We start from the raw sequence: 13452 nt of genomic DNA, 5'->3' as shown, positions 1-13452 counted from the left end.
TGGAGGCTTACAACCATCTGTAACTTCAGTTCCATGAGATCCAGTACCCTCTTCTGGCCTCTGTGGTTACTGCATACACGTGGTGCTCAGATATACATGTAGGCAAAATACCTGTACACATAGAAATAAGTAAAAAATAAATCATAATTTCAGGTGAGACATTTTAAGAGGAAAGAAGAGAATGATAGTTTGAAAATTATAAGGTATGCTGTTTTAGTTAAGATGGTCAGGTTGGGACTCTGAGTTGTCACATTTGAACAGAGACCTGAATAAACAGGAATAGTAAGTTAAGCAGAAGTCTGTGAAGAGTTTGTTGTCAGTAGAAGTGAATCCCTTCACCATCATAATCTTGAATATTATATTAAAGAATAAACATATATATGATAAATTTTGAGAATTTGAAAGACTGAACTGTAATAACTTTGAAATTCAAGAATAAAAGTTTGAATTTTAAAATATTAAGCCTCAAATACTTATAAACTGACTTAGGTATAAGTTCAGTTAAATTGATCAGATTTTTGTTGTTTGTCTTTGGTGTGTGTGTGTGTGTGTGTGTGTTTTAAATGGCATCACTGTGTATTCCTGGCTGCCCTGGAACTCCCTGAATTGGCCAGGCTGGCCTTGAATTCACAGAGATCCACTTAAAGGTATGTGCCGTCATGTCCTTCCAGGTGTGTGTATGTGTGTGTGTGTGTGTAAGGGGGGAAGAAGGGGGGAGAGTGAGTGAGTGAGTTCATGTACCTTTTATTGCCCAATATAACCTAACAAATGTATTTTAAAATCCCCAAAATGCCACTTGCTGTATTTACATATTTCAAACCTTCTCTCCATCACCAAGTGAAATGCAAAGCTTTTGATTAATAAAAATATTTCATTAAAAATACTTCCAAAGCAGAAGCATTTAACTTTTTATCTGGTATATGTTTTGTATTTGTGAACTGAACTATAAATGTTTGGTCACTTTATCTTCCTTCCTTCCCCTTCCCCTTCCCCTTTACCTCCCTCCCTCCCTCCCTCCCTCCTTCCCTTCCTCCCTTCTTCCTTTCCTTCTTTCCTTCCTTCTGTGTGTGCTTTTCTCCATGTAGTCCTAGCTATCCTGGAACTAGCTCTGTACACCAGGGTGGTCTTGAACTCACAGAGATCTTCCTATCTCTGCCTCCTGAGTGCTTGGATTAAAGGTGTGTGCCACAACTGCCTGGCTAATTTTCTTTTTTAAAATTTTTATTTAAAAAGTAATGTTACTTGAACATCTTTTTTTTTTTCCCTCATTCTATTTTTTTGCTTCTTTCATACTTTCAGATTTTGTTCCTTTCAAATTTGAAATGCTGGGTATCTACTCAAGTTAATATTCCTGTAAAAAGTCATTTAATTCCTCTTATTAGCTATGCATTTTATATTGCTTTTTTTAAAACAAAGTGAGGAAAAAGATATTAGATACCATGGCTATATGATTATATGTTTACCATGGGTATTTTCTTCTAGAACAAAATTAGTAAGAGGCTTCCTCGTCACCTTTCCTTTAGAAGGAAAGGAGTACCCCAGGACTTGACTGATTTCCACAGTATCTATTTGTTATAAAGAAATGCATGTCAGCTACAGCAGGTTCAGGAAGGAAGCTGATGAGAGAGAGAGAGAGAGATAGATAGATAGATAGATAGATAGATAGATAGATAGAATGAATGAATATAGGAGTGTCTTGAGACTGTGTAACATGGGTTTCTAACTTTCAAATTTCTAGTTGGGAAGGCAAGTTCTATACCACATGATTTAGTCTGGCTTAGTCTGTAAGCCAAAGAGTCATATACTGTGTGGGACCATAATGTTTCCTTGCATATTTAGGTGTGTATGTGTAGAGGGGATTAATCTTACTTAAAACTGCAAATGGGAGTCATAGAACTACCAGGCACCTGGGAAGAGGCTGCAGGAGTGCTTGGTTTTTATGGAAAAGAGAGATGGAGCTAGAGGATCTATAATACCACTGTTGCCATTTATTGTCTCATCCTTCTATTCCCACAGCCTGTGTTTAGGATTACCCCAGAATCTAATGTGCTAGGCAAGCACTTTACACACCCCTCTATCTTACAGCATTTTAGCATCTTCTAGCATAAGCTTGCTTGTATAGTCACATATTTACTTGATATTTAAGTTGACTGTATAAGCTCAAGAAATCCTTAGTGTATGTATGTATATATATTAATATATATGACTTTGTATATGTTTTTTATTCTTTATTTAATAACATTCTACACGCCCTGCCTTTTCAGCTTCTTTGATTCATTGCTCCTCACTATTTGGAATGAGGAGAAAATAAACTAATTTTAGTGCCTATTTTCTATCAGGTGCTTTGCATATTTTTTCAATTATCATGTGAGATAATTTCATAATTTGTGAGGTAAGATATTATTTACCTTGATCTTGAAAGTGTTCAGCAACTGTGTTAGTCTGGATTTATATATCTATTGAGTATCATAACACAGATTCCTGGGTCACACATACTGTGTGAAGTAATTCTTATAACCTTGAATTTACCTTTGAAATCCATATTTTTCTTATTATATTATATACAGTTTACTTGCTTTTGTTAAATTGGTTAACCTTTTCCAGAAATGATTATCTTATAGTAGCTATAAAATGTGACAGAAGAATGATTTTATTGCTGGCTTTCTAGTTTTTGTCTATTTGTCCTGTTATTCCTGGACAAATAACAGGTGTACCTAGTCAGAAATCACCCTTCCTCCATCCAAGGCCATATACCTTGTCATATATGCTTCTTAGTGAGTCAAAGATACACTGAGAAGTAGACTGCTGTCTTCAAGATTCTGCATTTGCCCTGATGAAGACTCTTGTGTTTTATTTAGTATGGCTTTCTCACTATTTAAGGAAGCAGTTATAAAGCAATTGGTGCTTAATTGATCATTTGACTCAATAGATTTTTGTAACATTTTTAGTTGGTTTCACATCCTAATAGGATTTGGTAGTACATCTAATCTTATAAACAGTTTTTAATGTAGATTTTTTTTAACTTATATGTCTGTTTCCTTTCTATATTGTATCCCACAATATTTAATTACAGGGTTCATCTGCTGATCGAAGTCAGTGGAGAGAACCTACTAGAACATCTGAAGGCTTATGTTCGCTCTATGAGGCAGCATTATGTCTTTTTGAAGAGGTATGTAATCTTTATAGCTTTGCATTAAAAATGACTGTTATAAAATGTTGCAGCATATATTTGTCTCTAGAAAGTATCTAAAAGAAAATAGTACCAGTGGTTGTCTCTGGAGATTGGAATTCAGTGTTTAGTTGTCAGGGCTTGGAAAGAGATACTTTTAAGTGTGTCTCCTTTCAGTTATTTTAACTTTTGGATCATATATTGGTAACTTTTGTTGAAAAAAGTTATTGAGTAAAACAAATTCAGAAAGAATTATAAGTAATTATATACCTTAACACATTGTTGTAAAAATAAATATTCTTCTAATCAAAACCCAAGCTTAAAGAAAAAAAAAAGATTGCCATCAAACCTGACAACTTGATTATAATTGCCAGGTACCACATGGTAGAAGGAGAAAACGGACTTTCTCAAGTATGCACACACACATAGAAAAGCAAATAGAATCTGCTACCCACTGCAGAAGGCCGTTCACATTCTGCTCATTCTCTTTTCCCTACTCCATGACAGAACCACTGTCTTGACTTTTAAACTAATTTCCTTGCCATTTTTACTTGCGTGTGCCTGGACTCTAGTTCAATTTTTTTTTTCCCACTTAAAAAATGTTTTTAAGGGCTGGAGAGATGGCTCAGTGGTTAAGAGCAGGAGTGCTCTTCCAGAGATCCTGAGTTCAAATCCTAGCAACTACATGGTGGCTCACAACCATCTGTAATGGGATCTGATGCCCTCTTCTGGTATGTCTGAAGACAGCTATAGTGTTCTTATACATAATAATAGAAAAATCTTTTTAAAAATGTTTTTAAAAATCCCTTTTTTAAAAAATTGGTTATTTTATTTACATTTCAAATGTTATCCCCTTTCTCAGTTTCCCCTCCCCAAGTTATCCTCTCCCCTGTGCCCCTGTTTCTATGAGGGTGCTCCCTTACCCACTCACCCACTCATGCCTCAGCACCCTAGCATTCCCTTTTGCTGGGTCATTGAGACTCCACAGGACCATGGACTCCAGATAAGGCATCCCTCTATTGTATGTGCAACTGGGGCCATGGGTCCATCCATGTGTACTCTTTGGTTGGTGGTTTAGTCCCTGGGGGGTCTGATTGGTTGATATTGTTGTTCTTCATATGGGGTTACAAACCCCTTCAGCTCCTTCAGTCCTTCTAACTCCTCCATTGGGGTCCCCACACTCAGTTCGATAGTTGGCTGTGTGCATCCACATCTGGCAACTGCCATGCCAGTCTCTGGCATAGCCTCTCAGGGGATAGCTATACTGGGCTCCTGTCAGCAAGTGCTTCTTGGCATCAGCAATAGTGTCTCGGTTTGGTGTCTTCAGATAGGATGGATCCCTAGGTGGGGTAGTCTCTGGGTGGTCTTTCCTCCAGGCTCTGCTCCACTTTTTGTCCCTGCATTTCCTTTTGACAGGAGCAATTCTTGATTAATCCTTTTGAGTTAGGAGAGTGGCCCTATCCCTTAACCAGGGCCAGGCCTATCTACTAGATAAGGTATCTACAAATTCTCTCTTCCCTTTGTTTGGTATTTCAGCTTATGTCATTCCTGTTGGGTCCTGGGAACCTCTTGGGTCCCTGGCATCTGGGACTTTTTAGTGGCTACCCCCAGTTTCCCCTCCCCTACTGCTACACACTTCTGTTCAGATTCTTGACCCTCTGTACTTCTCCCCTGTCTCCTCCCACACCTGATCCTGTCCCCCCTGCTCCGTTTTCCCTCTCCCCACTCTCTCTCAGATCCCTACCCCCCTTTACCTCCCATGATTATTTTCTTTCCCTGTCTGAGTAGGACTGAAGCATCCACACTTTGATTTTCCTCCTTCTTGGGTTTCATGTGGTCTGTGAGTTGTATCCTGTGTATTCTGAGGTTTTTTTTTTTTTTTTTTTTTTTTTTTTTTTGGCTAATATCCACTTATTAGTAGTACATGCCATGTGTATTCTTTTGTGACTGGTTTACCTCACTCTGGATGATATTTTCTAGTTCCCTCCATTTGTCTGTGAATTTCATGAAGTTACTGTTTTTAATAGCTAGGTAGTATTCCATTATGTAAATGTCCCATATTTTCTGTATCCATTCTTCTGTTGAGGGACATCTGGGTTGTTTCCCTGATAAGGCTGCTATGAACATAGTGGAGACTCCAGAGAACCAAATAACCCATTTAAAAATGGGGTACAGAGCTAAACAAAAAATTCTCAACCTAGGAATCTTGAATGTCTGAGAAGCATTTAAAGAAATGTTTCCCATTCTTAGTCATCAGGGAAATACAAATCAAAAAGACCCTGAGATTCCACCTCATACCAGTCAGAATGGCTAAGATCAAAAACTTAGGTGACAGCAAATGCTGGTGATGATGTAGAGAAAGAGGAACACTCTTCCATTGCTGGTGGATTGCAAGCTGGTACAACCACTCTGGAAATCAGTCTGGTGGTTCCTCAGAAAATTGGAAATAGTTCTACCTGAGGACCCAGCTATACCATTCCTAGGTATATACCCAAAAGATGCTCCAGCATATAACAAAATCTCTTAATCTATGTGTTCATATTCCCTTTTTTGGGGTTGGTGGTAGTTTTATGATATTCTAATTCTGTTATTTTTCTCCATTTGTTAATTAGTTGGAATAATTTTTTGATAATTGCTTCTTTTATCAAGGAATTATTCTACTAGTTTATATAGGAAAGGTAGAATAATTGCTTGATTTTTTTTTTTTTCAGGGGTGGAGGGAGTTTCTAGACAGAGTTTCTCTGTGTAACAGCTCTGGATGTCCTGTTCACATTGTAGAACAGGATGCCTGGAATTCAGAGATCCACCTGCCCCTACCTCCAAGCACTGGGATTAAAGGCATGCACTGCCATGCGAGGCTCCCCATTTACTGTTTATTGACTAGTTTTTAGTTAAATAAATTACTACTTTAATCATCCTCCAAATTTGACCAGTTAATTTTATTTAAATACTTAGGTTTGAATTTCTTTGAGTTTCAGTCTGTGAAGTTCTTATATACCATATTGCTTCATTTTGGGCAATAGACTCTTCAAGGTGGTAGTCCCTTTAGGGTTGGTTGTAACTCTTTTTCTGACATGAGGCTACTAATCTTTGGTAGCTTTCTTGCTGTCTTATTTGTTGTTTCTGGCTTATGTTCATACACTTTTTGTACTAGTCAGTCAACTAGCTGATGCCCCCAAATTTGCTTCTTTCTTTTATTGAGAAAGTTGATTTTCATAGCCATAATCAGGGTGTTACAGATGCTTACTCACTATTGATTTGATCATTCTAGGCATTTTGTAGTGGACATAGCTATGAAGAAGAGTGTGTAGGTGTATATGTATGTATGGGAGCTAGTGATTGACACATTGATTTAAGTCAAAATGCTTTCTGAGCTATTGACTGCTCACCTAACCTCTCCTACATTACATTTATGTCTTTTTTCCTTCAAATGGAGTCTACTGATTCTCAAGAATATAGGGATCACAGAAGTAGAATATCCTTTTTTGTTTTAATCATGTTACACATGTCACACACATGTGTGAGCACACACAGAGCAAGTTTAAAATAACAGCAGCTGCTATGTGGTTACTGAAAACCATTTTTCTAGTTTAACTCATTTTTGGAGTTGAACCATTCCTAAGTCTCTGCCTTTCACCCTCATTTACGATTAGTTTTACAAACCTCTTCTTTTTGACTTGGAAGCCTATTGTCTAGATTCTCAATGACAGCACAGAGGAATAAGAAGATCCTCCCCTTGAGTTCTTGCATGCTGATAACTACTGTGCTTTTTATTCTTTAAATCTGCTTTTGATCAATCATTGCTTCACAGTATCTTTTCTTAAATCTGCTACTCTGTTGTCTTTTGGCATAAACATTGCCAAAGTCTGAAGATCACTTTTTAAGGTATGTGTCACATGCTCATTTTGATGAGAAGCAATTGAAAGAAAGCATCAGATCTCATTATGGATGGTTGTGAGCCACCATGTGGTTGCTGGGATTTGAACTCACGACCTTCGGAAGAGTAGTCAGTGCTCTTAACAGCTAAACTATCTCTTCAGCCCCCAGAAAGTACTCTTTTTTTTTTTTTTTGAATTTTTTTCAGAAAGTACTCTTAACTACCAAGCATTCCTCTAGCCCCATTTTTCCCTTTAAATATCAGTAATTTTATTAGTATACATTGTGATGTCATTTTTTCCTGGGGTAATAATTTTAGATATCTGAGAATTCAGTATGTGGTTTCAGATGTCTTTTATTTCGGAAAAATATTTCTAAATTATAGATTTTCATACTATCTTCATTCCTTCCCTCCTTCCCTCCCTCTCTATTTGGTTTTTTTTTTTTTTTTTTGTTTGTTTGTTTCTTTGTTTTTGGTTTTTTTTGAGACAGGGTATCTTTGTGTAGTTTTGGCTGTCCTAGAACTAACTCTGTAGACCAGGCTGGCCTGGAACTCAGAGAGACCTGCTTGCCTCTGCCTTCAGAGACGTGCTACCACTGCACACCAATGTATTTGGTTCTTTTTTTGGGAGGAAGTCTTATTTGTATGTTAGTGTCTTGCTTTGCATTGTCATCTTTTATTGAAGTTAAAAAATACTTTTAGTTTATTTTTCATTTCTACAATGTCTTTAATTTTTGTTACAGGGCATTGCTTGTTAACTTTAAAAAGACTTTTTATTTTTATTTACTTATGTATGTATTTGCTGTGTGTGAACATATGCCATGTATGTGATACCTGTAGAGACCTGAGGAGGGCATCTGATCCCCTGGAGCTGCAGCTACAGGTGGTCCAGTGTGGGTACTGAAAACCAAACAAGTACTCTTTTTTTTTAAAAATTTATTTATTTTTATATGTAAGTACACTGCAGCTGTCTTCAAACACCCCAGAAGAGGGCATCAGATCTCATTATGGATGGTTGTGAGCCACCATGTGGTTGCTGGGATTTGAACTCACGACCTTCGGAAGAGTAGTCAGTGCTCTTAACAGCTAAACTATCTCTTCAGCCCCCAGAAAGTACTCTTAACTACCAAGCATTCCTCTAGCCCCATACTAATTTTATTTATTCTTGTTCTTCTACTTTGGTCTTCATTTAAACACTTCATGTTTAAAATTTCTACTTTACTCCTTTAAATTTTTTTAAAACATTTTAATTAATTCTTTGAGAATATCATATAGTGTATTTTGATATTTCTCTCCTTCCCAACTCCTTTTAGGTCTGCCCTCTATACCCTCACTTCCCTAATCAACCCATTTTTCAGTTTTCTCTTTATTTTAGTCCACAAATTATGTTTTGTGTTGCCCAGCTACTGTTGGAAGTGGGGCTTGCTTTGGAGTTTTTTGACCTATTTAATAGTTGACACCATTAAAGAAAATTGACTCCCTCTCCCAGCAGTTAAAAAATGCCATTAGTTCCTCAGCTAGAGATGGAATTTCCTGCCTACCCATTCCCCTTCATGTTGGGATTTTTATCTAGTTTGTGTTGGGCAGGTCTTATGCATACTGTCATAATCCCTGTGAGTTCATATGTGTAACTGCCCTGTCTTGAAGTTATCCAGCACCTCTGGTCCTTACATTCTTCCTGCCTCTTTTGTAGTGAGAAAACCCAAGCCTTGGCTGGAGAGGCGTGATGTGTTGGCTCCATTTAGAGCTAGCATTTCTGATTCAGATTTGTTCTTTTCTTTCACATATTGTTTGATTTTCTTAATCTTTTTTGGCTTGAATAGATCACAGTTTACCATGGGAGGGTACATTTTTCTGTCATGTTTTTATTATAGGGATGGTATTCTTTCTCTCCTCTTTACTCATCTTTGTCCCTCCACCGTTTCTTCCTGTCTCCCCCCTCCTCTTCTCTGTGCTCTCTTCTCTCTTTTCCCACTCTTCTCACCTGTGTTTTTCTTTTTTCTTTTCCTTTTTCATGGTCTATCACTCAGGCTGACTTTAACCTTACTATCCTTCTGCCTCTGTGTCTTGAGCATTGGAATTAGTCAGGCATCATTATGATCAAGTATTCAAGTTCACCAGTACTTTCTTATTAACTTTTCTGTGAAATTAGTTTTTCTGAACTTCAGAATGGATTGGGTTTCAAGATAGTATGTTGTGTGGTTTCTTTTTTTTCCTTTAGATTTCTTTTCTACTATTCTTGTATGATATTTGAAGCAATAGTTCTTCCCCAGCCTTTTCTTCTCACATTTATCTTCTTTCTCCATCTCTTTTCTCCACTGTTCCTATCCCATGCACTTTTGAATCTTCTGTAGTAGTTTGTCCTATGCACTGGGCTCCTTCCTGGGAGGGAATTTTGGCTGGTTAGGTTTTTTTTTTTTCTTTTAAATTACAGGAGGTAGATAACCCACAACATTTAAAACTTATTTATTGTCCTGGAGCCCTTTGTCTTGTTTGTTGTGGGAAAGGGCACAACTCTTCCAAGGTTTAACTAGTTTTCTTAGGTTGGCCTATTCTTTCTAATGAGTACCCAACTGGCTGTTGTAGGATTCTCTTGTTCTGCTGTCTGCCAGGCCCTTCATTGCTTTCTGCTGTACAGATGGTAATGCTGTGTCTGTATTGGTGCTGCACTGTGATCACCTACTGTGTGCTTCTTGGAGCTACACATAGTTTGTTATGAATGTTAAAGAGGAGCTCGAGTCTTTCTCTGCAGATCTGGAGTGTAGAGAATCACGTTGCTGCTGGTTCTGCCATCTGGTTTTCACGGATACCTGCTGAGCAACCACTCTCCAGCTTTACTTGTACTTTAAAAGTGTGCTTTTAAATCTCATTAGTATTTTTTTCTTTTCCCCTTTTTTTCTTTTTTTGAGAAAAGAGGAAGGACCTGGTTACAGCGCTAGGTCTACAAATGATACATTCCACTCTCTTGCTACACTATCCTCCTTTTATCTTCAGTGAAATTCCAGGTTCTTTGACAGGTAGTTCTGTGTCCTCATGCTTACTAGAAAAACCTTGTCAGACATGCTTACTCTATGACTTTCCATTATAGTTAAAGGTTCTGAGTAAAACTCTTCTATCCCTTCCTGATTAATATGCTGACAAAAACATATTAGCTCTTTAAGAATTTTCTGCTTTACTTATGTAAAAAACCTTTAAACAACAAATTGACAATAATTACAGTCATAGTTTTAATTGTTGATTGTATTGAGTTTTTGTGTGGAAAAAAAAAGAAAGTTGAGTAAAACTTAGTTGATAGCAGAAAATATGGAAAGCAAATACAAAGATTAATTTTAGCTCTATTGATAGAAGATGTGAAGTTAAAATGGCATTCCTCTTTCCTGCAACATCAATTTGTAAAGTACTTTAAACCTTAATATTAAGTGTTAGTTTATTTGCAGTGAGACTAATACTCTGCTATAGATCCATTCCTTGGTTCAAGCAGTTAGAGGGTCATCTTGGTTCCTCTGCTTTGGGACAAAATATAGTAACATGTATATAATTTTGAGACAAGATCTCAATGTGTAGCCCTGGCTGTTCTGGAACTCATTATGTAGACTACCTACTTCTGACTCCCAAGTGCTGGGATTAAAGGGGTACACTACCATGCCTGGTCAGTAACTGGTCTGTATAACAAGATATAGGACTTAAATATTTATTTGAAAAAAGTAGTTAATTGTGGTTTTAACATTATATTGGATATTGTCTATTTAAGCATGAAGAGTAGGCAGAAAATTTTGCATTATTGTCTTGTGTCAGTTCTTATTTAGTGTATCATTTGTCAGTTCTTAATGACTTAAAGAACGTACATATGAAAAAAGATAACATTTATTATGTAAAGGTGACAAGATTATTAGTGATGTTTTCTTCCTACTTTGTCTTTATGGATTTTGATTTTCTGTGAAGTTTGTATGTGAAAACATTTTAAAGAGGCTTGATTATGTCCTTCTTCCCATCTTAGTTATTTACTCTGAGCTAATAAGTATTTTAGCTATCCGTATTTAAAGCTAGATGTGAATAGCTTAGAGTATTAGAAGTTACGACAGTAATTTCAGAGAATATGTAAAACTAGACTAAATCCATTGGTTATTTTTTTTGTGTATGTATTTAAATTTTTAATAGGTTTGTAGAATGGCTTCTGACTACTCAAGAACATGTGCTAGCCCAGATAGCATTCAGACTGGTGATGCTCCCATTGTTTCTGAAACCTGTGAAGTATATGTTTGGGGCAGCAACAGCAGCCATCAGTTGGTAGAAGGCACACAGGAGAAAATTCTACAACCCAAACTGGCTCCTAGTTTCTCTGATGCTCAGACTGTAAGTTCTCTGTATTCTTTGTGAACTGTTAGATAATGGGGTATTTATATACATTTTTGTGCCTTTAAGTTATGTTGAGTATTATTTTTCAGTGAGTAAAAATTATTGATTGACATTTCTTATCTATGATATTTTTATGTCACATCAGTTCTTTATTTTAACAGAAAATGCACTTTTGGTCTGTCATATCTTTGATACCATTTCTATATTCAAAATATTATATTAGGACCTAAAGTTTTTTATTTTTTTTAAAAATAATTTTAACCTATTCAAAAAATTTAGCAAACATTTGTATACAATTACTGAATAATTTTTAGTATGCTGTCTATTCATTCCAGCCATGAGAAAATACCCTAGTAGTCAATATTAAAAGTATCTATCCATAAATTATTTTATTTCTCATTAAATGAGCACAGACACATTAGCATATTAATAACAGATATGTTTATTACTGCATATCCATCAGTGCAGCTTTCAGTGCCACATTGAAACATGCATATCACCCAAGAGAAGATCGGTTTTCCAGTCTTATTTGATATACATTACTGCAAAGCCATTATAAATTACTGAGGAGGTACTTGGTTAAAAAAAAAAAAAAACAATAAATCACACTGCTCATACAAGGACCTAAATTTTTAAAAAGTCTAATGAAATAGCATATAATGGTAAACATCTTTAATGTCAGTACTCAGGAGGCAGAGGCAGCCCAACCAGCACTACAAAATGAGACACTGTTTCAGAATACCAAAAACTGAAAATATATAAATGAAAATGTAGAAAGCTTAATGAGTGGTAGCAGATTTTAGTCTGTATTCCACACAGGTGATCATTAATAAAAGGGACGTTTCAGAATGGCATTTCATTTTTATATGATCAAATTCTTTTTCTTCTTTCCCATCTTTTTATATTTGTAGTCCAAGGTAAAGCTTTATATTTTATTTTCATTAAATTGTATTTTTCATCATGAGTATGTGTTTATGTATTTTTTATCTTAATGATTCTTGCTTTAATGGACCTAAGGAATTTATAGAAATCTTTTTCCTTCTCCAATTTTGAGAAGGATATTTGTTTTATTTTTTTAGATTTTTTTTGAGATTTTGTTTATTTAATTTTATGTGTATGGATGTTTTATCTGCATACACAAGTGTCTATGTATCATGTAAGTACAGTGCCTGTGGAAATCAAAAGAGGATGTTGGATTCCCTGGAGCTGAAGTTAAAGGCAGTTGTGATCTCCCATGAGGATGTTGGGAATCAAACCCAGGGCTCGTAACCCCAGCTCCATTGTTTCATTTTTGTCATGCTTGGGTAGATAACCTTAAAGGATACATGAATTTACACTCAGCATGGGGTTACTCTGAAGATGTCATTGATATTTTCTGCTTACTGTTTTCTATGGAGGATCATGACATTTTCTGCTCTTAATGATTTCCTTTCTGCCTTTTGATGAACCTGACTTGAAGTTTTATATTTTGACTCTCTCAAAGCATTTTCTAATTTAAGATTCTGGTGTTCTTTTATAGATTGAAGCTGGACAGTATTGCACTTTTGTCATTTCTACAGATGGCTCTGTCAGAGCTTGTGGTAAAGGCAGCTATGGGAGACTGGGCCTCGGAGATTCCAATAATCAGTCTACCTTAAAAAAGTTAACTTTTGAGCCTCACCGGTCTATTAAGAAAGTTTCATCATCTAAAGGCTCTGATGGTCACACTTTAGCTTTTACTACAGAAGGTGAAGTCTTCAGCTGGGGCGATGGCGACTATGGGAAACTAGGACACGGGAATAGTTCAACCCAGAAATACCCCAAGCTTATCCAGGGCCCACTACAGGGAAAGGTATGTGCTCTGGGTTTAAAAATACATACAGTGGTCTAGTAATTGGCAATATTCATCAGGTTTTGATATATTCTTTTCTGAATTACCTCTTGCCTACCACTCTTTGTCTTATCTTTTTGTGTATATTTTAAGATTATAGTATACTTTGACATGCATTATTCAATTTTAGTTCTTTTTATTTCAACTTAAGTTTTTTACATGTGTGAGGGAACATGTGAG

General features: G+C 36.3%; 1 protein-coding gene across 5 annotated transcripts in view; it reads left to right on the top strand.

The window, feature by feature from the left end:
* The window catches only part of Herc1 (HECT and RLD domain containing E3 ubiquitin protein ligase family member 1), a 165075-nt gene that overhangs the window by 28852 nt on the left and 122771 nt on the right, over positions 1 to 13452 (top strand). For all 5 annotated transcript variants that reach the window (XM_052187967.1, XM_052187969.1, XM_052187968.1 and 2 more), the window contains exons 3-5: positions 3074 to 3169; positions 11205 to 11399; positions 12922 to 13233. In XM_052187967.1, coding sequence (XP_052043927.1) covers positions 3074 to 3169; positions 11205 to 11399; positions 12922 to 13233 — 603 coding nt within the window. The remainder of the gene's footprint in view (positions 1 to 3073; positions 3170 to 11204; positions 11400 to 12921; positions 13234 to 13452) is intronic.

This window comes from Apodemus sylvaticus, chromosome 7, assembly GCF_947179515.1.
Source record: "Apodemus sylvaticus chromosome 7, mApoSyl1.1, whole genome shotgun sequence".
NCBI lineage: Eukaryota > Metazoa > Chordata > Mammalia > Rodentia > Muridae > Apodemus > Apodemus sylvaticus.
This window is presented reverse-complemented; position numbering and strand designations above follow the sequence as displayed.